We start from the raw sequence: 26,597 nt of genomic DNA, 5'->3' as shown, positions 1-26,597 counted from the left end.
AGGCACAAGTTTATCCTGGGGAAAAGAAACATGTAAAAACTTATCACTACCATACCATACATGGCCAAAAATTGGGAAAACACAGTCCAAAGTTAATTAAAATTTAGAGCACTCTGTAGAACCAACAACAATTGAATATCAAATCCAACTGATTAACTCACACAATGTTCCCATCACATAAACATTTTGCAGATAGACAGATTTAAATTGTATTTGCAGTAGAGAAGGAGTTCTTTTCATGACATGGGAAATCATCGACTCCATTTATCTGGGTATGTCCTTCTACCAAAGTGGGGGAATATTTAATGCCAAAGAGTGAAGAAGCATTCTAGGAATTGACTTTCCCACTACAGAATAATCCAAGTTGTTTTAAGTTATTTTTTAAGCATCATTGAATCAAGTTAATTGATTATTACATGCGATTGAATGTTAATTTGCAATATGTTTCTCAGATTGAAAGTGAATTAAGAATAATTGATTTTTATCAACATTTGACTAATCTTGTTGATTTTAATGCTATTAGTTACTCTTGTAAGTGACGACAACAACAACAACTACATTGAGTTGGATGGAATAGTCAGTTCTTTGAAAATGTAATCCGCTTAAAGCAATCAAAACCTAAGACATCCACGAGACAGTCAAGTCGACCATCTGACTCAAGAAATGAGTCAATTCCCAGGAATGTTAGTTATTCTTTTGAAAATTTTTGGAAACAGAATAGATTTTATATCTATATCTAACACAATTTAAATGGCTCGCAATGGCACTTAAAGGGGAAATCGAAAGGGAGGGCATCGGGCACCGACAGTTCGTATCATAATAATTTTTTACCCATTCCATTTAGCTGACTCAACAGTTCAATTGAATTTGATGGCAAAGTTGTTGCTCTTGCTCCGTCTTTTGGGCCGTCATGGTTTTTGACTATGAAATCTAGATTAGAACTTTTTCGGGCAACAACTTGTGGCAAACATAATTACAAGCTGCCAAATGACAACCATAACAGTAACAGCAACTACAACAACAACAAGTTGATGTCCTAGATGTCCTGGCAACGCTTTCTCTCTCTCTATTTTATACTGACTCTCTGTTTATAATGAAGCCATAAATTTAAAAGCAGCCAGCCAAAAAGAGATTAACAAAAGCTGTCTGACTGCCTGAATGTCTTTGCTAAGTGTGTACAAAATATATATTTATTTATAGATATATGTACATGTATTTGTTTGTTGTCAGTGAAATTTAATCAAATTGTGTTGGAAACTTTTGAAATTAATAGAAATTCACAGCAGCTTTGCAAAAAGTAACATAAAAGTTGATGCAACAGGATGACAGGATAAGAGGATGGAGCAGAATTGAAGATATATGTATGTATGTATGTTTCTAGAGAAAAGAAGTAAGTGTGGAGAGGGACGAAGACAGAGCTTGAGAAAGATCCTTGAGAATGAAAATGCTTTTTACCCATTGCCAATAGCTGTCAACTGCATTTATTATTTACACTTGTAAATAAATATATATGGAATAAGGGAGGAGCTGTAAAGAGGAGTTAAGAATAAATGTGGAGTGGGACGGTTGAGAAGGAATTGCAGGGAAGATGACCGACCGTCACTTGCCAAGAGTAGCACATACATTCACATTTACACTCCAGTTAACACCCCAGGGACAGCAGTAGCAGAAGCAGCTACGCAATTTACGAATGCTGCGTTGCACTTTTCTGCTTTTGAGGCAACACCCAAGCTCATGTATATATGTATATAATGGCCTTAGCCAAGTATATGCTCAGATACAGATATATGTATAAAAATACTACACATGTATATACGTATGTAGTTAGTTATACTAACCTACACACATGCATTTGTAAAGCAAATTTGTATTTATGCTGCTTGCCAAAGCACCCATGACACACGCTTGGCATTTGGTTTGGGGTTTAAAGTCTCAGTGTCTGTGTGTGTGTGTTTTTTTTTCTGGGGTTTGGGTTTGTCTTTCAATGCTCTTTCTGACTTTCAGCACATTATGTGCTCCATTTAATGTCTATGTATATACCCAATAGCAATACACACACATACTCATAGATTCACACTGAAACGAACGTCAAGTGGCAATTTACATTAGTTTTATTGTATAAGAAATTAGCAGCATTTAGCAACAGCAGACGGCAAAACTTTTGCCTTCGGCTCTACTCACTTTCTCCGTATGTCTCTAAATATATACATATATATTTTTATAAGTATGTATGGGTGTTGTTTGTGTGTGTGTGTGTTTGTATATTAGATTTGTTTGCTCATATGGCATCTTGGTTGCCCTCAGCATATCAATTTGATGCTTACATCGACATCGTCATCATGCCTTAGGAGATTTCAAGGTGTGCAAAAAGCACAAATCGATTTTATTAATGAAAGCAGAAGAAAAACAATATGGCAAGTGGAAGGAAACTCGTTCTTTAAGTTCCTTTTCTCACAGATAAAAGAGCGTCAACTGTAACAATTGCCAATGTATACACATATGTATAACAACAGGATGTCAAGTAAGAGATTACTGGGATTGTGATTCGAAAATCTTTAACGAAACCGATGTTACCAGCAAAGAGAACTTCAAAACCTGAACCTTGAACATCTAATGTTTGAATTTGAATAAATAAAAAGCGACTTTGAATTTGGCTACAGGAACGGCTGGTTCGTTTATGAATCATTTGTGATGATAATGCATAATAATCTGAAATGAAAGCTGTTTTAAAAAGTTAATGGACCAGCCACAATCTGAAAATTGTTAGTAATATTCATAAATTTGTTTCATTCTATCTTATTTTTATTTTTACAATCTCTTGTTCTAAGCTAAACAATCTAAGACTAACAATATAAATTTCTACACAACAAACCGTAAACTCTCACTAAATCTAATAAGAAAATATAAAATAATCAATACTAATAGCCCTTCAAAAAAATTTATAAAAACCCATAATTTTGTTAATAACTGCACCTACTTTAACTAACCTCATCTAATACTTATAGCTAACTGACATAAACTGACCCAGAATGAAACTAGACTACATGACATTCATTAACTAAGACCACATCCTCATCGACTAATTCGCCATTCTTATTGGCATGATGCTCATGATGTATGGGACAACTGACAATGAGTTCATCTTCTTTGCCCTTGCCTTTCTCAATATGCACAATGTCCAGTTGTTCCTTTTCTTTTTGCAACTTCTTTCCCATCTTCTCGTTGTGCTTGAATTTTTCCTTCTCCTTTTCCTTTTCCAATTCAATATCATGGTCCAGTTCCAAATGATCACCCAAAAGATTTTCGATTACATCATGATTGTGGTGCAATGCCAAGTCAACAGCATTGTCCAGAAACTGATAGAGGGTCTCATCCATGGGAGTGCGATGCATGTTCTTGTCCTTGAATTGATGTACTGGCTCCATTATTTGACTATCCATATTATTTGTGGATTGCAAGAAATGCTGCAACATATAGAGCATTGGTGGCATAACCGATGTTGAAGGCTTGTGTTTGTGATGACGTCCACGTCCATTCTTGGTCTCGGGTGCATTTAGGTAGAGCACTCCACCAAGATCCTGATCTGGGCCATAGTTTAGCTCATGTTGGACACTTTCAATCATCATATTGGGTGCGAGTATTTCAAATTCCTTTACCTCATGCTTTCCATCGGGCGACACCATTTTGTTATAGTAGACATATGGAGCAGATGGAGCTGACGATGATGGTCCTGGTGGTGGTGGTAGTGCATCTATTGAACCACCGCGATGACGTCGATGACGAGCCTGATGCGATGGCAGTAACATTTCATCAGCACGCCCCAAGTGACGTTTGCCATGATGCAATTTGGTTAGTTCCATTGGTAGTCCATCATCCAAAATCAGCTCCAGTTTTCCAAAAGCCCCAGCAATTGGCATCGATGAAGGAGTTGCAGATGTAATCAATACTGTCTTCTCTGTGGTGGTTCCATTGGCAGTCTTCTCAGTGGTGGTTCCATTGGCAGTCATATCATTTGGGATCGAATCGTTTGTCGAAATTATATTTTCCATCTTGGTAGTAGCACTTGTGTCCTCCAGAGTGGTGGTAGTACCATCACTGGTTGTTCCCATTATCGATTCGTCGACAGTAGTTGTGAGATTCTCAGAGCGTTTTATACGCAATCCATCTCCAGACAGGAAATAAGCTAAAACAAGAAAATCAAATCTGTTCTTATGAACGTATCCTTATACTTACAACAAGCTAAAACTAAGATAAGTAAATTAGCCATCGTCTTAATTAGATTATTGACAGTCAAATGCTATAGTTGAAGAAGGTCGCTTCTATAAAAGAAAATGGTAAAGAAAAAGGTTTTTTTACTTGTGAACTATTTCTGGTTTTGTATTTTTTTTTTTTTTTTTTTTTTAATTTTTTTTTTTTTTTTTGTGAATAAATTTTGAACTCACTTTTTTCACTTTTTAGTTATTGAGGTTAAGATGTGCTCGATACAAAGTTTGTAGTTGGAATGAGTTGAACTGATGCCAACCTTATGGCAATGCTTTGACAGTTGTTTGAATATCAAGCAAAGGCCACTATGACTACATATTTGTAACTCAGTCGAACAAAAGAAAACAGCAAAATCGGAACGAACAACGGTGAAAAAAATTCCCATTTTCCAATCAAAATTCAATACACACAAACGCACACACACAAACACACTCGCGTATGAGTGGCGGCGACCTTTTCAAGTGCTGCAAATGGCAGCAACCAAAGAGGGACAACAAAAAACTGAACGATATGCACTTTAAATTTCGACTTCATGATATCCTCTAGATGAAAAACTCAAGAGAAAACATTAAGGTTAGACCAATCTATTCTTAGCATGATTACTGTTTGTTAGTTAGTTGGGCTTACTAGTTCATCCCGACATAACACAGACAACTAATTATTATTATTTTCCATATAAGATTAAGTGCTCTTGTATTTTCTTAAATTTTCAGCCAAAGAAAAGTAGAACCAAATATAATTCGCCAACTAAATGCCGTAAGAATTACCCCTTTGAATAGTTTATGGTCACACCAATTTAGATTTCACTAGATATACCCATTTCATTAAGAGTTTAGAGGGTATGAGGACGAAACAAAAAACAAACTTTGATTTTTATTTTGTTTCGTGAGCCGCAAAACAAAACGCAAATACATTGGCAAAAAACTTTTGGCTTATAAATTTCCAATCAAATTTTTGTGCAAAAATCAAACACTTTGCTGTGAGAATGTATTTATGTGTGTGTGTGTGTGTGTATGTGTCTGTGTGGTTGTGTGTGCAGCTATTACTTGATTAATAAATATTAGCAGCAAAAATTGGAAAATTCTCAACGAAGCGTAAAAATGCAAACATACGAACGAAATGCGATACATTTGCCAAATGACTGAAGCACGGCCAAATACACACGCACGCACATCAATACACCCACACACCCTCGCACTAACTTCCACTCCCGCTCACACGCCCGCCCCCTGCCAGGAGGTGGCATTAATAATGTAAAGTGCGTGCGTCAAATGTAAATTTTTTTGTTGTTCGCCTCAACTCATGCGATTTCATAAACCTGCGACATTTTCAACAAACAATTTTTGCTCCTACCTTCCATTTTTTTTCGTTGTTCACCTGCCTGCAGGTGAGCGTCTTAACGCCCAGGTGAAAGGCAGAACGAGCGAGAAGGCACTTTTCTTATCAGCTTAAATGTAAATGCCAAGCGTTTGGGGATTGGGCAGGGGACTTGATGAAACGTTGGGCCAATAGTGTGTGTATGTGTCTGTAGGAAAACCAGCTGGTGCTGCATTCAGGATTTGCACATTCAACTCGGTCGCAGATAGAGAACGAGAGAGATTGCCCTCTGGCTTTGGCATTTCCTAACATTCCTGGACGTCGCTCCCTAGGTTTTTAGTCTCTGTCTCTGCCTCTGCCTCTACCTCTGCCACTGTCTCTGCCGCAGCCTCTGCTGTTGTTTTGCTTATCTAAGGAATGGCAACGGAGGAGGGCGAAGATAACCTGTCTATAACGATTGCAACTTGAATTTGAGAACATATTGAATATAAGTCGATTGGGCGTCGCCTTGTTGGATTTACTTACGACAAGCGGTTTAAATATTTAATATGCCCCACTCATGTGTCAACGAGGTGAAGGCAACGAGTATTGGCATTTTGTGCGTAGAAATTGAAAATTGTCTTTGAACCAAAAAGCGACCCATGTCCAACGTCCAAACTGCAACGGCTTCAAGGGATTTATCCAGGCCCAGACATACTCGAGAACACATACACATACACTTACACATCAAATCAAAGAAAGTGAGTCGAAAGAGTTGGATTTGTGTAAATAAAGTGAGGATTTGCTTTTGCCTTTGATCCTTACAGCTTTTGAAACTGAAAGAGAGAGACAGAGAGAGAGAATGAGAGAGACAGGGAGACCGCTGGCAACATTTAATAAGTGTTTCGATTTGTTGTTTCGCCACAACTAAGGCAAAAAAAAGAGGAGAAGGTCGCAGGGAATTGGCAGCCAAAGCTGGAGTCAAGTGTCTCATTAGTTGGCTCGTTAATATTCCAATTGTTGACACAAATACCAGTAAATACTAAAAGAGAGGAGAGCCTTTAACCTGTGTGTATGTGTGTGTGTGTGCGTGTAAAGGAATTTAATTAATAACGTCCTTGGGTCCTTTTCGTGTGCAACGCGGCGTAAACTTAATTAAATGCGCAAGTGGCAAATGAAAAGTGAGCAAAAGATGGCAGGTGGCACCACTGAAGCTGTAATACGGTGTCGCGGGGGGGTAAAGCCAGAGCAGGATGGATCATTCACTGGGAGGGGCTTGAAGGGTAGAACCCCATAGTTGTTAAAGTATCCTTGTTTTTGTCACATGTCAAACATTTTATTGGCCAAGTCATTTTAATAGTGAAAAATATAGCTGGGTAAAAATTATTACCCAGCGCTTAGTCAAAATGACGCATGGTGGTGGGTGAGTCAGTGGTTGGACGATAAGTGGGCGTGTTGTTACTGATGGCAAGCGTCATAAAATAGTGAAGAACTCGCTTTGAGGTTCAGCGACTTTAAAGCTTTTGATACCATGCATCCTGCAAGCTAAAAAACAGAGTATATCAATCAGTACATGGATAATCTGTTTGTGTGTTTGTAATACCAAATTCGATTAAGACTCTGATGTGGCTAGTGGGAGACTTCACTTAAAACACTTGGATGACAATAACCTTCGTTAAATACAACATGTCGTATGAGTAATATTACCCATCTATGTATATAGATTTTGATTAAAATGAAGTAGAAGTTTTCTTGTATCAAGCAGGGTATCAGGCAGACGTCACTTCAACTAATTTGCAGCATTCTTTTGTGCTTAGTTTACGAGTTTAGTTTTTGACTGTGTTGGAGTTTTGTCTGGTTTGGCTGCGTCTTTTATAGCCTGTAACTAAGGGCAAAAAGCAGTGAAATATGCAAAGAAGCATAACTACTCAAAGCACTGGAGGGGGCGAAGTCATCAGAAGGAGAGACAGATTGGAATGAACTTTAACATGCTTAACTGTTGACTTGACTTGCTCTACATAGTTGCAGTTATTGGGTAAAAAACAAGAACAAAAAAAAAAAAAATTGTAATCCAAATCAATTTCTGTCCAACGCTTGCCTCCCATTGATTTATGGCCATGTTTCACAAAACTGCACACACACACACAGAAACTCACACTATACATAAGCGTTTGAGCCAAGTTTACCAAATTATATTTCAATTTTACACCAAAACAGAAAGCATATTAAACAGAGAAAGACAGAGGGCAGAGAAAAATGTAGTAAAAGAGCAAGAGGAAAAGATGTTAAAAACTTTTTGACAATTGACTTAAAAAAGTTTTTTCAAGCTGCCAGAAATTGACTGCTTTTTGTATACAAATAGGGCAAAATCAGGCCTGTAAAACTGAGCTTGCCTTTGGGCCAGGGCTCATTTAAGAGGCAAGAAAGAGAAAGAAACTCACACACAGAAAGACGGAGAGAGAGGAACAGAGAGGGAGAGAGAGAGCACCCCATGAAAGGGAGGTATAGCTAACGGAAGTAAACACATAAAACGGAAATGAAAATTCAATTATTTCGTTACGATTGTTCAAGTTTTTCTCCTTTTTCACCCTCTTTTCTTCTTGCTCTTCCCTCTCCCACAAATTCACGTTCTCTGCTGCTGCTCGTGTTTGTCGTGTGTGTGAATTGTTGCAGCGAAAAAGGAAAAAAAATAAATAAATAAAAGTTTTCTGTAAAATTAAGTTAACGTGCAGCCCGTTCATGCCACATGCAACTTTTGCTGCCGCTTTTCGGCCAAATTCAATTTTGAAATGCAATTTTTTCCGCCCATCCTTTAATACCCTGTTTAATGTTGAAAGTGCAACATGGACTTAATGAGAATTTCAGAGTATATAAGCAGGGTGCAATAGATTATAAAACTCTTGAGACAGCCAAATTTTATTCATCTTTCAGTTTATACAAATTATCTCTATTGGAATCACTAGTCCAATTTAAATTTTAGATCATTCAGTATACGCCTCGTGCGCCAGATAGATCTATTATCTTTGATCTATCTGTGTTTATTCGTAATACATTTAAGTATAAACCATTTGAATATAATAACATTCAAACTCTTTCATACATTCCAAATCGGAGTTAGCACATTCTGGAGTCTCTTCATCTATTCTCTTTTGTGCTCTCATGATTTTTGATCTGTTTAGCATCGAAAAACGAACAAAGTAATAACTAAGCATGACGAAATAATTAAAATTGAGAAAAAGATAAACTTATCAACTTAAACTAACAGAATGGAATAAATAAAATTATTCACTTTATATTAATTATAGTATCTATTGATCCTTGTATCTTAAATACTCTACCCAGTCATGTCTATTAATTTATATATCCTTTAAATGTAATCTCTTCCAGCTACTGATGGTGACTTTTGTGACCCCTTTTGTTTCCTTAAAGGGTTTCTTTTTCTTTTTAACTAAATGCCAGATTTCACAGTCGCTTCATGGACAATTAGTCTCAGTTGGCAAAGCGATAGCACTCATTTGAATTCCCTTCATTGTCAGAGACAACGGCAACGAATACGCACAAACATTAATGGATCAATTGGGCAAATTCTACGGCTTTGTGCTGACCCTAACTGTGACGGTAACTTTTGTGACCCATTGCAATTTACAGAGGAAACTGGTTGAGATGAATCGTGCGAGTCAATCGGTGTATGCATTAGCCGTATTGGATACCTTTGGTCGGACAGTGAAACTGAAGCGATATATGGGCCATGTGTTGCTTATTGTCAACATTGCCTCTCTTTGTGGACTCACCGACAAACAGTATGCTGGCCTAGCCCAGCTAAGGGAGACATATGAGGCCGATGGTCTGCGTATACTCAATTTTCCATGCAATCAATTTGGTCAGCAAATGCCCGAATCAGATGGCAAAGCGATGATGGAACATTTGATTAAAAGAAATCTACAAATTGGTGATATCTTTGCCAAGATACATGTGAATGGGCCGCAGGCTAATCCACTCTATAGACGGCTTACTCGTGATAAACCGATTGAATGGAATTTTGCAAAATTTCTTATAGATCACAATGGCTTGGTCTACAAGCGTTATGAACCAACAACAGAGCCCAGTGAATTGGCCAAAGATATTGAATGGTTGTTGTTGCAAAGCATATGATAACAACATACAGTGTATAAGAGACGAAGAACTGAGTAAAAGAAAGGCGAGCAAACACACACACCCATCACAAGGCGTTATCATTTGGGGGATTGTGCTAGAATGCCTCCACTGACTGACATTCCACATGTCAGGCGTTTGTTTCTCGGCTTTAGTCTTTCTTGCTTCTTTTTTGCACCTCTCTCCTTTTGACATCTGTCATTTACAAATGCCAACTGAAAGAGATAGCAACTGCAACGGATAGAAAGAAAAAATACCGTCAGACATGGAAAGCTGAGTGACCTTACTTTCATTTTTTTCCCCTTCTTTTACTCCTGCCAAAGGCAAAAGCACAGAGAAAGTAAAAACAGAGAAATATGAATTTTTGAAATTGCAACTGTTAAAAGCCATATTCTCAACCTCCACCTCACCTCTCTCTCACTCTCTCTCTCGCTTTGCTGTATGAGAGGGGCAAACCGCAATGAAGCCTCAAAACTTGGCAACCAAAACCAACCTCTTGTTTGCCCATTTTGGTATGCTATTATAGAAAAACGTGCCTTCACTTCGTCGTGAATGTATGTGTGTGAGTCCTAGTGTGTGTTGACAGTAACCAAAATTGCCACAATTTGCGGCTGTGTACAATTTGGCCACGCATCAATCTATGTGTGTGTGTGTGTGAGCATGTTAACCGAAAAAAAGCAGAGAGAGTGACGAGAACCATTACAAACAAGCCAGACAATGTCGTCAAAAGGATGGCGCGTGCTGCAGAGCATTTCCGTTTCCGGTTACGCTTTTTACACTTAAAATGTGTTTTTTTTTTTTTTGCTTTCAATCACTTTTGCCCCTGGCGTCAGTGTGTATCTATATTGTAGTTTTTCAAACTCTTCGAGTGGGCGTAGGAGTTTCCATTACATGTAATAACCTGCGCTCTTGTCAGCTCAGTTTTTTTTTTTTTTAACAGACCAATTTAATTTTTCAACAGCAGCGACCCTTGAAAATTACATGATGAGGTTCAATGGAATGGATGGATGCTTGGTTGGTTGGTGGGTTGGAGGTGAGTTTTGTTAGTTGGCTTGGCATTTGTTTGGTTGCCTGAGTTGAAACTTAATTAACATTTGATTGATAAAGGTTACACACACACACACACACACACATACACACACTCGCACACTCAGTCTGCATGCAAATGAAAATTTTCAATGCCAGCGGCGCATTCTCCAGTGATTATTTATGCGTGTATTTGTGCCTGTACGTATTTGTGTATGTGTGTGTGTGTGTGTGCGTGTTCGAAATTTTAATTAGTATTATAAATTATTGCCAACGGTGTAGTAATTAAATGTGTGTTGGCAAAGGGAGATAGCGATAGCGAGTTTTCCCAATTAAACTTGTGTTTGTGTGTGACAGACAAGCTTGGCTTTTCCTTAACAACCCCCTTCGCCCCCCTTTCATAGGTTTGTCACAATTTTCTTGTGTCTGGTCGAAATATACATACATATATGTATTTGCAAATATTTCTCATTAAATTTGAATAAAAAAATCAGGCAACATTTTAAGTGGCATTTTGCTATTTCGATTTGATTTTGCAGTCAATTGCCAATTGAATTTTGGAAGATTGAAGCCTTTTCCGCTTATTCCTAAACTAAGCTACTTAGGACTCTTCCTTTCTCCTCTCTGCCTCTCTCTTTGTCTGGCTTTCATTTCTTGCCATTCACTAGCTGGCTTTTGTCACATGTGCGTGTGTGTGAGTGTGTTGCTGTGAAAATTGCATTTTCCTTATCACTTTTCCTACGCCATGCAAATGGCAAATGGCAGATGGCAAAGAGCGTGTAAAAGATACGCCAAGCTCAAAGAACTTGAGTGCCTGCAAGACATAGGAAGAACGAGAGTGAAAGAGAGATAGAGAGAGAGAGAGAGGGTGATAGAGATATAGAGCTGGAAATGAAAGTCTAAAAGACTGCAGAAGGGACTGAAGTATATAAACGAAAGAAATGGGAATTCAATTTGTCGACGCGTCGCCATCGCCGTCGCCGTCGCCTTTGCCGTTGTCGTCCGTCGTCAATTGCCAGTTGCCAGTGCATTATTCAATGGCTGGTCCAAGCGAATGGTTGGGCACAAAAGATATATACATGCGAATGTAACCAACTTCAAATTCGATTTCAATCATCATTTGACTCGCTTTATCATATTAAAAATTTATTGATATTCACCCAAAAGACCCATAAAATGCTTCAACACAAAATAAAAGCAAAACGCCAAGGCAAACATGAAGAAAATCCAAAAAAATATATATATAAACGTCTAAGCCAGGCCAAGACAAGCCAAAGCGAAAGACAGCAGTAGCAGAAGCAGCAACAGCAGCAACAAGACGAAGGACGAACGGCAAAGGAAAATTCAATAAATTGCTTGGCTCGACATAAAATAATGCTGCATTATAGACTTTTGCCGCCTCAGGCAAAAACCGCCAAATGTCGCCCTGGAGAGGCCCAGTTACTACAACAAAAAAAAAAAGCAACAACAACAACAATAAGCCCAAAACATACGCCAACCTTGGTAGTCAATATAATTCTAGATCTTTTCTGAAATAAAAAGGTGGATTGGCTATATTAAGCAGTTTGGTTCAACATTCTAGAGTAAGCACTTATTTGCCTACTTATCTTGATTTAGATTAGTGTAATAAATTTATAAAAACCAAAATAAAATAATAAAATATTGAGATATTGGCCAAATTTTTACTATTTTAAATCCTTGTATTTAAAAGTGTTTTTTATAAGTGTTTGGAATGATTAGCCAAAGGCCAGAAGGACTCTAAGGCGATCATTACTTACTTTCATTCATCATTACTTTTAAATCCATTAGAAGTAGGTTTCTCATATTTTGAGATTTCATTATTATATCCGTCTGCTAAATAATGAGCATAGAGCATATAAACTTCGTCTTGGAATGTCTCAGTTTACAACTAAAGAGTCAAACTTTTATATGTATGTATGCCTTGTCTCTCTTTTTTTGGCATTTTTGCTGGTAATTCAAATTGTCGCCGACGAAACAATGACAATGACACCGCCGCTGTGCGCTGCCCTTCACGAATCGATTTCTATTTATGTTTTATGAGACGTAAAATGATTGAGCCAAACGGAAGGCGGCAATCGAAACGCACAACAAAACAAAAAAGCAGAAAATCGAATAGGAACTGAAAGCAAAAATTGGAAAGATGAAGATGAGCCAAAAAAGAAAAAGGAGAGGTGGCGAGAAAAAAAAAAAAGAAATGAGAAATGAAAAGTATGAGAAGAAAGACAAGGGCACATTTATCGCCAAGGCAGACCGCATAAAATGCGGGACACACGCACATTTACGCCATAATTCTGCGTCCCTGATTCCCCTCTCGATTCCGTCGTTTGACAACAACGTCAAAGATAAAGGCGTATGCCATGTGGAAGGGATGGAGTTGTAATATCAGAGGACAGCCGATATCTGGAAAACGTTTGTGACGTAGGCGCACTTTTTCTACGTACTCTTCTCGTCGGAGCATTTTATTTATCCGCTACGTTTTTTTTTGTTGCCTTTTTTGTTTTTTTTTTTGTTTTTGGGCTCCCATTGTTGTGTGGAATGTATCTTGAAAAACTGTTGTTGTCGGCTGGCTATCATCTTAAGTTGATGTGGTGTTAAGCAATGCGTTGTTGTTGTTGTTTTTGATGTTGCTGCACTTGAAATGATGGACTGACAGCTATGTCAGAAAAGTGAGAGAATGATGGGCATAAGCACCGCTTCAAGTGTGAGATAACGGCGCCGAAATGTAGGCAACAGAATTTTTTTTTAAAGAGCAAAAACCAAATTTTATCTTGAATATAATTTCGCTTAATACATCTTAATTAATGCGGTTATCGATCCAACAACAAATTCATTCAATATATACCTACCATTGTAATGCTAATGACAAAATAATTGATCGAAAGGCAATATCTGCCTTTTGCTTTGGCCAATACATATACATATGTACATACATAAGTAAAATATATAATATGCGAAGCATTTCAATTTGCTAGACCAAAATGCCGCTAAGCGGCTTATGTCTCTTTCATTGTGTGTGGTTGTGCATATGTATGTATGTGCGTGTGTGTGTTTGGCTAAGTGAATAAAAATCTTTGTGCACAATTCATTAAACGCAAAGTATGCCCCAGAGATGGCCAGGAGGGAGATGAAGTTGCTGGCTGTTGCTTTTGTTGTTGTTGTTATTTGTTTGCCAGGCACACGCAAGGCATACAAATTAAATATGAACTCACAAACACACACACGCACACACACAAAAACAGAAAGACAGACAGACAGATAGAAGACTGGCGAAAGGATTCAGCTATTCAAACACAAACACACTCGTATAGACTGAGCAGACAATGAACTCAAAAAGGTAATAAAGCGCACTTGCATCTAAACAAAAAGATTGAAGTAAGGGCCAGGCCAGCTGCTGCTGCCGGCCGCCTTTGAGCCACTTTTCAGGCAGGAAATGGCCGGGCCATAGATAAATAAAAGTTGACAGCACAATTTATTGTCACACTTAGCGAACGAGCAAGCTGTAGGCATTGTTATGCAAAAAACAAAAAAAAAAAAAACAAAGAGAAAACAAAAAAAAACCAAAGAAAAGAAAACCCCGAAAAAAACAAAACCAAAAATATCACGAAGTGGTACAACAATGGCACAACAACACTTTTAACATTGCGTATACGCAATGTGGGACTGGCAATTTGCATTGACGTCACGTGATCCAATTGCAATTCTGAGCGTATTTCTCAACGTTGAATCGAACATCAACTGTTGCAGCTGCACATTGGCTACACATTTCACTTTAAGCTTGAAACTAAATTGCTAACTTTTTAAAGAGTTCCTTCATTTCGTCCCATTACTATGTGTTAATATGAATGGAATTTTTATAAATTTTTTAAACTTAAAATGTTTTTATCTGCTTTGTTTTAAAAAAACGTTAAAATATTACTTTCCTTAGGTATTTAAGTTTAAATTATGTAAGTTTTCCCATCGACTTTGCATTATCTGAATCAATCTTATATAATATTTATATAACATTTATACGGAACCTTTGGCTATTTTTAGTCCTATTTTAATCAAATTCGCAGCTGATTTATGTTTTTCGGACACTAGAATTAACCTTACTTAATGACTACATTTTCAAAGTTGTTATTATTCTTTTAAATATCTTAATAGTTTGTGGAAAAACTGTATATATAAACTTCAACAGTAATCAACAGTGAGTAACTAATTCAGTAACTAATCACTTCAATTAGTGATTTCATTTAACTATGATTGGATATATATAAGTATATCAGTTAGTTTCGGCAAGTATCTTTTAACTGAACTTTGCTGCTCTCGCAATCAATTATAAAAAAAAGAAATAGTTGGAAAGAAAGCGAGGAGACAGAACATAATTAGAAAAAACTTTCGCTGATGCAGTAATTGATATCTTATCGTCAGCCTGGATGATTTAAGCAAAGTTCAGCGGTAGCTGATTATAAGCCAGCCTTACAAACATTCTTGCAGACTTTATACTTTTCAAAAGCTTGAATGCTTCAAATCAAAGATCAGCAATATTTTGATCTATGCAAGTCTGCAATATTAATAAATAAAATCAGAATGAAGTCTGACGGTTCTTTTAGTGCTGCTGAAGCATTTAATACATATACATATGTATGTGTATTTAGTTAGCTATTGTTATTTGAAATCCTTGAAGTTTTACATTTGGTCAAATCTTAAAGCTAAAATTGAAATTCCAATATTGTTCAGAGCGGACGCATGTATGTATGTAGAAAGTATTGGGATTCTTTTTCATTGAAACAAGCAAGCAACAATAAATTTTGTAGCGCATACTTCAAACGTCAAATGCGGCAGCGATAAAAATTTCTTTATTGTGCCACAAACACACACACACACACACACACACACACACGCAAGCATATACACAAAAGAGAGAAAGGCAAAAGAGACAGACAGAGTGAAACGGAGAAGCAGAGAGACTGAAAAGGAAAATTGCTTCAACATCATTGCATTCCCTTTCTTTTTTGGCTTTGACAGTTTTTGCAATTTATATTTATTTCAAGGGCTACGCATAAGCAACTTGGCCCCGTGCATAAATTAAGATAATCGCGTTTTAGTTTTGGCCTGTTTAACTGTCAGTTGCTGTGCTGCATAATTTATGGGGCAACAACACACACAGGGAAACTTGTCCCATTCCCTTGATGCTTAACACCGTAACCCATTGCCCATATGGCTTTAATTGAAACTCACTTTACGGGCGTATAAGCATTTACAAATGATTAGCCCAACAGCAACATCAGGCCAATCGGCAATAGGCAATAGGCAACTGGCAACAGGCTATGGCCGGGCTAAAATGGCCAACAAATGATGTAGTTGCTGCTGCTGTTGGCCGTAGCTCATCAATGTCACAACAATGAGCCATTTTGACAGGTTGCCATATTTTGCGTGGCGCCGTTTCCATGAAGCAGTAGCGCCTGATATGGCTATGGATGATGTCAAGCTGTCCCAATAGAACCATGAGTGTAGTCTCGATAATAATATTGTAGCATCTAAAAGAGGGGTTTGCCCCATGATCATCACCCCTACTGTCCACCACTGCCATCAACATGTCCGATGCCGTAGCCGAAGTCGAGGCCAGTTGCCTGCTAATGAATTAATGGCAATTGCTGCGTGTTGATTGAGTGCTCCTCCGCCTGCAAACAACTACACAACTAATCATAGGCAACGGGTAGTCAAAGGGAAGTGGCTACTAGAGAGCCGTGGAGGGTGAGTGTGGTACAGAGTAAAGTGTTAACAGCGAATCAAATGTAGTTCTGATGAAACTTAAAGCTTCATGAGGGTAAAATAACAAATTTTATGTAAAATTGAAGTCCTTTATAAATGCAAGCTTTGGAAATCCTTATAACTTGAGAAACATGAAATAAATATAGATGAGAGTCGGGAAAATTTTTAGATTTCAAGTGCTTTAATTTCGATAGTTTCGATTTCAGCCATAGTGCAAGTGAATTGCCGACAATGTCACAACTCAAAGTATTAAGTGATCGAATTTTGTTTTGTGGCCCATTTAAAGGATTTTCAGCGAGACTATTAACTTCCTTTCGTTTAGCCAAAAACCAAAATGGATGCGATGCAGATTATTTGCATAAGTATGTGTATGTGTATTAATGCCGGCAGTAGAGTTAAGTCCATTGTGTTTAGGACTGGCACGTGCTACTCACATTTAAACACACATTGTGCCCTAGCCTTTGACCTTTTCAAGAAGAGAAAGAGAGAGAGAACTATAGACCTTAGTGTGTGTGTGTGTGTGTGTTTGTGTGTGAGAGAAGCTAAGACAGAGATTGACCCACAAAATGGGAATGGGAAAGCAACTAAGGCCGTCTGGTTATTATTTTAATGGCCATTTTACTGTGTCGATTTGCAGTTGCTGTTGCTGTTATGACTGGCAATGACCAGGCCATGATTTTAATGCCACTTTAATATAATTTTTATGCTTAGCCATCTAAATACGTGCCCTATAACCATCCGAATACAAAATGCGACTTGGCTTTATTTCGAATCAATGATTTGACATATTTACTCTCATAAGCAATAACCAGAATAAAATCAACCAACGGCCATCTCACAAAAAAAAAAAAAACCCAAAAATTATTGCCAAAATACATATAAATTGAGGCATGATTAAGCAAGTAGATCTTAAAGGCTGTTCTCAATTACAATTTCTAATAGCCAAATATTTGGATTCACCTAAATTATAAATTTTATTGCTGTGACTTAAGTGATTTTTAAGCAATATATATTTTGTGTGGCAGGACTATAATGAATTGTGGGATAACTTCAAAGGTCTTGTCTAAACTCTATTTTTGTTTAAAACAAGAATTGATTCACGCATTTGTTCAGTTTTATTATTTTATTGTACTATTATGGTCTTTTTAATAATAATATGAATTATAAGATCATTTTATATCTTTTTCTCTTCACTCTTCTCAACGAACATGACTCCACTCTCTTCATACCCGTCCGACTCTCAAGACGCAACTTCACAGACTGACACTGATAGACACTTTATTACTCATGCATCATATATCTATACCAATTCATACTTAATGTTATCTTTCTTACTACTTAAACTAATTTAGTTCGTGGAAAGTTGCTACAATACCACAGGTCCACAAAAATTGGCCAAAGTACTGACTTTGTGATCACTTAGCACACTTTTCCCAATGATTAGGATGGGCTGAGTTCAACTAAGTTCATTGACCAAGTTTTTAGATTTTCTCCGCCATAAAAGCTATCTTAACCTAGAGGTGGTAAAGTTTTAGTCTATGCCTGTTTTTGAATCTCCTATTTGTTCACTCAAACTGTTGAGTTCAGTTAGTAATAATTCAACTGGGAAGTAGAGCTTTAAATTTACATTCCACAGCTTAACCAGTGATTCTGATTAACCACATCAAATCTTATGAGAAAATGCAACTCTGGTAGAATCTCGATGACAAAAAGAGTGTGTTTCGTCCATATTTTGACCCATCTTTGTATGTAAATCGAAAGAGTACTCCAATTCAGTTGAAATTTTTAAATTTGCTACTTTTATTTGCGAGCTCTTTATTTGGTCATTCTTTTGAATTGAATATTTTGACCAAGAGTCGACACCGAAATACAAACTCCAATTACCTTAAGCCCCACTCTCCTCTTGTTGACCACTATTTGGTCATAATTTATGCAATTCGTTTGTCACATTTCCTTGCATAATTTAAATTAAAGTCAAACATAAATTGGCCTTTTGTGCGTTTTTTTTTTTTTTTTGTATTTGTGTATTTTATGGTTTTTTTTTTTTTTGGTTTTGCTAATTAAATGCAGCCGCCTCTTCAAATGCAAATTGACAAAAGTTTTGCCGTAACTTTTCAAGTGCCAAATGTGAAAAGAGAAATATTTTTAATTAAAATCATATGACATGAAGACGATATGGCGGGGGATGGTTGGGGCTTGTTAGTTAGAGTTGGTTTTATGCCGGTAATTAGTCAAGGGGAAAAGGTTTTCATCAAATCAATGTTGTTTGAGCGTTAACATTTGTTGGCCACAGGCTCATTACCAGTGTCTATGGGCTGAGGAAAAGTTAGTTTCTTCTGCTCGACTAAACGTACATATTCATTATAGATGATGTACATCATGAGTGTCATCAGAACTGTATAAAAAATTATGGGGACATTAGAGTTTCTCTAGATTTAAGCAGCTTGTCATCACTTACCACTTATTCCCACCAAATAGACTATGATCCATGGTGTGTACTTGTAAGTATAATGCTCAATATAGGACATATAATCATGAATTCCATAAAGAACGGCATAGACAAATAGCAGAGAAGTTCCTAACCATATGAGTAGAAAGTCAGATTTATGTATAATTTTATTCTTGAGTATGGCAAAACAAAGTAGACCCGATGCCATCATTTCCATCAGTCTCACATGAATAAGCAACGGTGTTTGCACTGAGAGAGAAACATAAATGAAAATATTATAAATAATTCTTAATATGATCTTCATACCTGCAGAGGGTAAATGCATTGTGGCCCATGCCAGAGTAATGGCCACAAGTCCAATTAATATATGAAATATACGGGTAATTTCAAACATTTCTGTTGCACTTGCCATTAAGGTTAACAACAAACTGAATGTCTATTTAATACAAAGTGATTTATTAATACCTTAATCTTATCTAATACTGACAGGTAATCGAAATGAAAAAATTTACAATTATTTTGGCACGCCAAGATTAGAATTATAAAAATTATTAAAAGAATATGTAATTAATAAGTATTTATTAAGTATTTACACAAAACCTTTTTGAAAATTGTGTTTATGTTTCAATTTATCAAAACAATATTATAAATGAATTTTTCTTTTTAGCCCTATTAATTCTCAGCAGATTAATTCTGTTCAGCATAAAGATTATATTCTTTTCGATTCTTTTCCAACTGAATATACGATTTATAAACAATATACATAACAGCAGCTATCAAAACTGAAATGAGAGAAATTATAGATGTATGAATAAAATGGGTAACATTCTTAAAAGTCTCACCTTCAGCTACTATGACAAACAGCGTCGCACGTTCAATAGAGAAAAGGAGTATATTGAAATATCAAAGAAGTTAAATTCGGCTATGCCGAAGTTTATATACCCTTGCAGTCCTTGACAATAATAATTTCACATGTTCAAAATTTCTTTTCTGCAACTCAATTCATTAATATACAAACAAAACAATTTTACTCTTCATACTATGTACAATTTGTTCTTCTTCTTCCCTCATTCCCTAAGCAAAGCAACGCACGCATACACATACAGTTTATGTAGCGTTGCGTCTGTGTGTGTATGCATGTGCTCTGTTAACAGATGGTGACGTAGTAGGCAGCAAGCAGAGCTGCCGGCAGCGATTGAACCGATTTATATAGACTGTAACTTGTGTTCTATTTATCCGATCAGGGTCAAATTTTGGGATCTGAGATTTTATATCAAATTCTATTATATTGGTAAATTTCATGGGGATACTCCAATTTTTGCAAAAATTTTTGTTCCAGAGCTATATGATATAGTAGTCCGATCCCAAAGATTTTCATACTTTATCTCACCCGGGTAAAAAAAAGCTCCCAAAAAAAATTTCATCCCGATAGCTCTTAAGATGGCTGAGTAAAACGCGTACGCACCGACGGACAGACGGACAGACGGACAGACGGACAGACGGACATGGCTATATCGACTTAGCTTCTCATGCTGATCAAGAATATATATACTTTATGGGGTCGGAAACGTCTCCTTCTGTGCGTTACAAACATCTGACCAATTTTATAATACCCTCTGCAAGGGTATAAAAATGCATATGTGGCAAGAAACCAAAAAAATAAAATTGGTCCCAAGTGCCTAGACTCGGCCAAGAAGATGCCAAACATTAATAACATGGACATGCCCAGTACAATGACACAACCAATATTAAGAGTCTCATTGTTATCTGAAACATTAGTAGCACTTAATTAGTAATTATAATTAATGAACCATTTAATTGATATCATACAATACCAAGTGCTGGAAAAAGTTGAGAAAGCTAGAAAAAGGACCACCAGGGGGGCAACAGTGAGAACAAGTTTTGGACTGTGTGAGATGCTGCAATAATTATAATGTTTATAAATATTAAGATTAAAAACATAGCCATTTGTAAATTTTTAAGAGAAATAGTTTGTTAATTAGTTTTTATTCTTACCAAAATCGCCAACTAGAAATTGTCGTCTCTTCTGTTAGCCTTAAATATTCCTTGTAAACAATGTACATCATATACGCCAATACAACTGCAATGGATAATTTTTTGAGTAATCGCTATTTTGAATTCTACTTGATAAGACGTACAGCCGTTTCGGAGACGCCCAAGTCTAAATTAACTTACCATCAGCTATAATTGGGTATAGAATATTTGTGTACATTGTCCATAGAGAACCGACTAGTGTCATGAATAATAGGGAACTACTACCTAACCAAATGAGCATTATTGACGATTTGTATTGGTTCTCGGCCTTCAGTATGCCATATAGTAATAATGCAGACGCTACCAACTCCAACCATCGAGAAATCACCAGTAATTCCGTGGCTGAAATATCGTTGAAAGTATAAATGTTGATCCCATAGCGAATATAATTTCAGTTCAATCGATTCTTACCCCAGTAGAAGAAATACGTGCCCAATCCCAGGGCAGAGCCTATAAATGGAATCGCTAAAATCGGCAACATCGTTCCACGAAAATTGTAAGCTAACTAAGTTAATTGCCAAAGTTGATAGGCAATATTGTGAAATATAATGTTTTTTGCTTTGCTCTTATCTTTGCCTCACTTATCTGAGGTAGAATATTTTTTCAATGGAAATTGTAGTTGACTTGGAAGAGAGCGTTTAACGTTATCAACTTATGTATGTGAATGTGACAAGAGCATCTCGTAGATCGATTTGTTTGATGGGCGTGGCCATGTAACATTTAAAGCCATTCATACCAATATCATTATTATTGGCATAATGAAATGACTTTTAAGATCAATCATTTACAAAATACTAATAACTATGTAAGGTATTTCAATTACTACTGTATATAGCAGTAAATTTGATATTCGAAAATTTCACGATTCATTGTCAAAGCGATCAAATGAGAATGTTTTTCTATATTGAGTGGGGTTATGGCTCAATATCAGCGAGTAGTAGGGGAAACCCTACTATGAACACAGTGCTTCAATGTATATTTATAAAAATATCACGTTAACTCTTGCTTTATCACTCTCTCTCTCTCTCTCTCTCTCTATCTCTCTATCTCTCTCTTTCCTTTTCTTTGATATCTATTCAATAGTTGACTAATGCACAATTCGCTTAATATTGACGTGGGTTAACGAAATACACATCTATCGATAATAAATATACATATAAATATATACGTGTTCCAATCCAAATTGTATTTTCCATAAACAAAAGCATTTGGCACGTTTTGCTCGTTATATGAAGGGCTGAATCACTTAACGTTGCTTGGTCCAGCCAAGATCTGGTTCCGGATGCCTTATATACAATGAACTTCATGCCAACTTGTTAAACTGAAACTATTGTGCAAAACAGACTTATATTTAATACTCACTTACTCACTGAAATAAGAAAAATTCCGATTAATTTTCTCTTTATTCTCTCTCTCCCTTCGTCGCGTTTTTTCTATTTACATTATGTTATTAAAACACAACACTGACGTGGTTTAACTGCATATATTGATTTAGATAGAGGCGTAATCTAAATGCACACACATACATATATAAGTATATTTCTAATAAACAGAAGCATTTGGCACGTTTTGCTCTTCATATGGTGGAGGCTGAGTCATTTCGCTTTGCTTTGCCTCTTGGGGTTTTACATCCACCGATTTGAGAGATAACTGAAACCCTGGATTCCTTGGAAAAGTAGTGTGGGTCCAGCCAAGCTCTGGTTCTGAATCCAACTCACAATATGCCCTGTATACGATGTACATCATGCCAACTAGTAATCCTGGAATGACAATATTTGTATTTTGTATATACTTTTAAGAGCGTCGGTGTAAAAAAAAAATAAAGTACCTTCAGTTATAATCACATATATAACTTCGCCGGCATATGCTCTATCAAGAACAAATAGGAGGACATGACAAAAGACAATTGTGGCAATTATCCATGTCAGTAGAATCGGTTTCTTATGCCTGGCTTCAGCTCCGAAAATTCCAAATAAAAGTAATCCAGACATGGTCATCTCCAAAACCCGACCAACTTGTATGGCATCTGACTCATCTATTTGATAATCAATTAATTTTTACACAAGTTATCAAGACTAAATTTCTTGCTGCTTACACCTATAAGAAAGGGCGAATGATCCTAGTGCCAGTCCAAAGGCCCCTACGGCGATCGCCGCCAAAATCAATTTTCCTCTGTCCGCGTTAATATACATTTGTTCTCGATCAACGTCAATGAATAACTAAAAACTGGCTGTCGATTGGCCAAACAAAGGGCATGCGAAATTATCTTATCTGATGTGTATACAGACTGAAATGGAAAAGCTTAGATAAAGTGGTCGAGAGTTTCGCATTTTTGCGGAAATCGCAAATGTTTATAATTTATTTGAACAAATGTAAACAAGCTGTTTGAAAAAAGCTCAGAACGTCCAGCAGAGATTCCGATGTAAATATATGTATGTACCGTTTGCTCGACAATATTGACTCAATTTATAAAGCTTCAATTCTTTGTGAAAGCTTTCTGAAGCTGAGACAACACAAATTAATATTATAGTAAAATTTTACGGTTTTCTAAATGAATTAATTTTTAAGAATTTATTGAACATCATAGAGTTAAATGATAGCATACACATGTAAAGACAAATATGGAAAGTTGTTTTGATTAAGACTTTAAAATTTTTAGTTGATTATCTGATCATACAAGTTTATATTGCCCGTTGTGGCTAATAATTATGTCCAGAATCGCTTATTCCTTTTCAACAGTAAGAGTATACTCAAACCGATTGAATTTTTTTACTTGTTCGAAAGTAACTATGAGTTATCTTTTAAGAAATGGTTTGGGGCCATTTGGAAAGAGTAAAATACATTATCAAATGCATTGTTAGTTCCTAATAAACAACAGCGCTTGGTACTTTTTGCTCTTTATGTTGTGAAGGCTGAATTGTTTCACTTTGCTTTGCCTCTTTGGGTTTCACTTCCACCGATTGAAGAGACAATTGAAAACCTGGATTTTTGGAAAAAGTAGTATGGGTCGAGGTAAGATCGGGTTTCGAATCCAATTCACAATATGCCCTGTATACGATGTACATCATGCCAACTAGTAAAACTGAAATAACAATATACCAATAAATATATATATACTTTATGGAAAACCAAAACTGAAGTGCCTACATTCGGTTATAATCACATATATCACGTCTCCGACATCTGCTCTATCAAGAACCAAAAGAAGAATAAAAGAAAACACAATTGTGGCAATTATCCATGTCAGTAGAATCGGTCCCTTATGCCTGACTTCCGCCCCGAAAATTCCAAATAAGAGTAATCCAGACATGACCATCTCCATAACCCGACTAATTTGTAGGGCTTTTGTCTGAACTGTTGAAAAGTTTCATACTTATATTAATCAGAACATTGAAATTATTTCAAAAATTGCTTGCTGCTTACGATACCAAGACATGGCAAATGTTCCCAGTGCCAGTCCAAAGGCACCCACAGCGATCCCCGCCAAAATCAATTTTGCTTTGTCCGCGTTAATATACATTTGTTCGCGATCAACGTCAATGAATAACTGAAAAATTTGTAGAGATCGGCCAACTGAAATTACTTTCTGTGGTATATGTATACACAGATATGCTCAAAAATGCTTTAGACAAATTGAAGTGGAATGAGAGAATTAATTTCTGCGTGAATCATTATGAAAGCATCACCGGACTTAGCGAAATGGAGGCAAATGGAACAAAATACTGTCATACCGCATTTTGTTCAAATCATCAAAAGAAAGGTTTTCCGAGACAGAGTGATAGATACAGGATTCGTGGATACAGGTGCTTACACACATATATGACTGTATAATCTCGGCACGTCATGCTGGTCATGAATTTATAGATTCCGTTCCATAAAAGAAAAAGGCCTGTCGTTCAAGTTCACAATTGTCTCCAACGAAATGAACAATGCTCAAAATGTGTCTGTAGCGTATACAAAAATCATCATGCTTCTTCCAATTTTTTTGTTCTTGTCAAATGAGAATTATACAATGACGACATTAGATCGTTCGGGTGCCCTCTGCTAACCTCAGCATGAAATACGCTGGCAGAATTTTTTTCTGCGACGTACAGTTGGACCTCTGCTCGGATAGCGTTGCGAAAATCTGTTTTTTCATGATCGCGTTTTTCTTTACTCTTTTTACTTGTTATAATTATGTTACATAGTCGTTTAAAATAATGATAAATTCTATTTGTGATTGAAAAAGAACCGTGTTTCGCTCCATTTTTAAAGGAAAAAGATGCTCAGAAATATTTTCTGACTTCGACCATAAATATTACAGCACCACGAATACCCAGCACTCTTGAGAAACATTCATTTTTGAAGCTTTAGGTATTCCTTATCATTAGCTGTTTAAAAAATCCCCTTATCGGTTTAGAAGCTATGATTATTGCATGTCTTCGGCGACATTTGGTACCGAACGGTCAATTCACTTCAATTCGAATGAATTCATTAAAACGTACATTGTGATATCTAATACTATATTATATAATTATATACATAATACACATTTGAAAGCTTTTGCTTAATGTAGCTTTTAAGTTCGTTTGTTTTTAGAATGAATCGGAATATTACTTGTTTTGCTTAACTGCATAGAATTCTAATTTATAGTCAAACATATATTAAACTGGAATTTGCACTCTCAACGCCTTCGTAAGCTCTTCATATTCTTGTGGACGTCGTGTATCGTTTTCTTCTGAACTTAACTTATTTTTTGCTATTGTTGCAGTAAAAGTTTCGTTTCCCATGGCCGATATTTTAATATAAAAACCATAATTGATATACATCATTAAGGCAAATAGACCTGAAGTGGAATATTTTATTCAACATTTCTAAGAACTGATAAGAAATTATACTTACCAGTAACCACATACTGATAGGCGAATTCCAAATCGCTTTTGTATTCAATTAAATTATAGATAATTGTGGAAAAGTATATTAATGTGGCAAAGAGCCAAATTAAAGTTATCGGTGCCTTGTGATGCGGCTTTGCCTTGAGAATACCAAAAAGAAGCAAGAGGGATGCTGTCATCTCTATTGCTTGGCCCGATTGCAATACTCTTGTTGAATTAAAAAAACCTTTTGAGTCGAACGGAAAAATTTAAAAAACTTTTATTTTCAATATAAACAAATATTAATGCTCACATAAGCCATAGCGACACCATTTGGCCACAGGCAATCCAATGCCCAAGAGAGCAATGGTTAATTGTAAAAATTTTTCGCTCGCACTGAACATTTCGGTCCAACAGATAAACGTATACTGAGCATTCGTATTCGAATACGAAGGATTTGTATTTTGCTTTAATCTGCTGGAGCGTCTAGTTCAGGTCATTATACCCAAGGGGGGGGTGGATAGCCATATGCATATGAAATCAACTCAGTCACTTTATCTCAATTATGTGCTATGGAATGTCTTTGAAAAGTTAATAGCACGCACATTGTGTGAGTGTGGGTGCATTCATGTTTATTTAATAGGTTAACTTTTGCAATTTGTGCATTAAAAACTTTACTTTCACTTCTATTTCATGTATTTTGTTTTTTTTTTTTTTTTTTTTTAGTG

General features: G+C 36.4%; 3 protein-coding genes and 4 long non-coding RNA genes across 8 annotated transcripts; 1 reads left to right on the top strand and 6 right to left on the bottom strand.

The window, feature by feature from the left end:
• Nucleotides 1–2,780: 2,780 nt before the first annotated feature.
• Nucleotides 2,781–4,510, bottom strand: LOC137576991 (uncharacterized). The gene is made up of 3 exons (XM_068290346.1): nt 4,443–4,510; nt 4,234–4,319; nt 2,781–4,183 (listed from the first exon to the last, which is right to left on the bottom strand). Exons 2-3 carry the CDS (start codon nt 4,265–4,267, stop codon nt 3,036–3,038), a joined length of 1,182 nt encoding a protein of 393 aa, XP_068146447.1. The 5' UTR covers nt 4,268–4,319; nt 4,443–4,510; the 3' UTR covers nt 2,781–3,035.
• Nucleotides 4,511–9,182: 4,672 nt separating this feature from the next.
• Gpxl (Glutathione peroxidase-like) lies at nt 9,183–9,770 on the top strand. The gene has a single exon (XM_068290840.1). The coding sequence runs from the start codon at nt 9,223–9,225 to the stop codon at nt 9,709–9,711; it is 489 nt and encodes a 162-aa protein (XP_068146941.1). The 5' UTR covers nt 9,183–9,222; the 3' UTR covers nt 9,712–9,770.
• An 8,787-nt stretch (nt 9,771–18,557) lies between these two features.
• LOC137577733 (uncharacterized) lies at nt 18,558–19,462 on the bottom strand. The gene is made up of 3 exons (XR_011032469.1): nt 19,268–19,462; nt 18,971–19,210; nt 18,558–18,907 (listed from the first exon to the last, which is right to left on the bottom strand). It is a non-coding gene; the product is annotated as an uncharacterized lncRNA (long non-coding RNA).
• Nucleotides 19,463–19,525: 63 nt separating this feature from the next.
• On the bottom strand, nt 19,526–21,531 carry LOC137576596 (uncharacterized). Of its 2 annotated transcripts, none has more exons than XR_011032301.1 (6): nt 21,428–21,531; nt 21,158–21,358; nt 20,978–21,062; nt 20,792–20,880; nt 19,804–20,728; nt 19,526–19,743 (listed from the first exon to the last, which is right to left on the bottom strand). XR_011032301.1 is itself a non-coding variant. In XM_068289821.1 (6 exons), coding segments are annotated over exons 1-5 (441 nt in total). In that variant the 5' UTR covers nt 21,498–21,531; the 3' UTR covers nt 19,526–19,743; nt 19,804–20,727. The 2 variants fall into 2 exon arrangements, 1 of the variants encoding a protein (XP_068145922.1); XM_068289821.1 differs by having other exon boundaries at nt 20,797–20,880.
• Nucleotides 21,532–22,480: 949 nt separating this feature from the next.
• On the bottom strand, nt 22,481–23,270 carry LOC137576597 (uncharacterized). The gene is made up of 3 exons (XR_011032302.1): nt 23,112–23,270; nt 22,845–23,051; nt 22,481–22,776 (listed from the first exon to the last, which is right to left on the bottom strand). It is a non-coding gene; the product is annotated as an uncharacterized lncRNA (long non-coding RNA).
• Nucleotides 23,271–23,572: 302 nt separating this feature from the next.
• LOC137577437 (uncharacterized) lies at nt 23,573–24,562 on the bottom strand. Its single transcript, XR_011032414.1, has 3 exons — nt 24,440–24,562; nt 24,164–24,370; nt 23,573–24,098 (listed from the first exon to the last, which is right to left on the bottom strand). It is a non-coding gene; the product is annotated as an uncharacterized lncRNA (long non-coding RNA).
• Nucleotides 24,563–25,261: 699 nt separating this feature from the next.
• LOC137577882 (uncharacterized) lies at nt 25,262–26,362 on the bottom strand. The gene is made up of 3 exons (XR_011032496.1): nt 26,183–26,362; nt 25,898–26,116; nt 25,262–25,841 (listed from the first exon to the last, which is right to left on the bottom strand). It is a non-coding gene; the product is annotated as an uncharacterized lncRNA (long non-coding RNA).
• Between the last annotated feature and the right edge of the window lie 235 nt (nt 26,363–26,597).

The sequence above is a fragment of the Drosophila tropicalis genome, unplaced genomic scaffold (assembly GCF_018151085.1).
Source record: "Drosophila tropicalis isolate 14030-0801.00 unplaced genomic scaffold, ASM1815108v1 contig_593, whole genome shotgun sequence".
Taxonomy (NCBI): domain Eukaryota; kingdom Metazoa; phylum Arthropoda; class Insecta; order Diptera; family Drosophilidae; genus Drosophila; species Drosophila tropicalis.
This window is presented reverse-complemented; position numbering and strand designations above follow the sequence as displayed.

Bases quoted from the DNA above. Each gene is read 5' to 3' on its own strand.
- LOC137576991 (XM_068290346.1), bottom strand. From the start codon at position 4,267: ATGGCTAATTTACTTATCTTAGTTTTAGCTTGTT. The intron at 4,184-4,233 runs GTAAGTATAAGG...TTCTTGTTTTAG, and splicing joins TATCTTAGTTTTAGCTTGTT to CTTATTTCCTGTCTGGAGAT.
- Gpxl (XM_068290840.1), top strand. From the start codon at position 9,223: ATGAATCGTGCGAGTCAATCGGTGTATGCATTAGCCGTATTGGATACC.
- LOC137576596 (XM_068289821.1), bottom strand. From the start codon at position 21,497: ATGTTGCCGATTTTAGCGATTCCATTTATAGGCTCTGCCCTGGGATTG. The intron at 21,063-21,157 runs GTAAGTTAATTT...TATCCATTGCAG, and splicing joins ATACCCAATTATAGCTGATG to TTGTATTGGCGTATATGATG. The intron at 20,881-20,977 runs GTAAGAATAAAA...TAATTATTGCAG, and splicing joins ATTTCTAGTTGGCGATTTTG to CATCTCACACAGTCCAAAAC.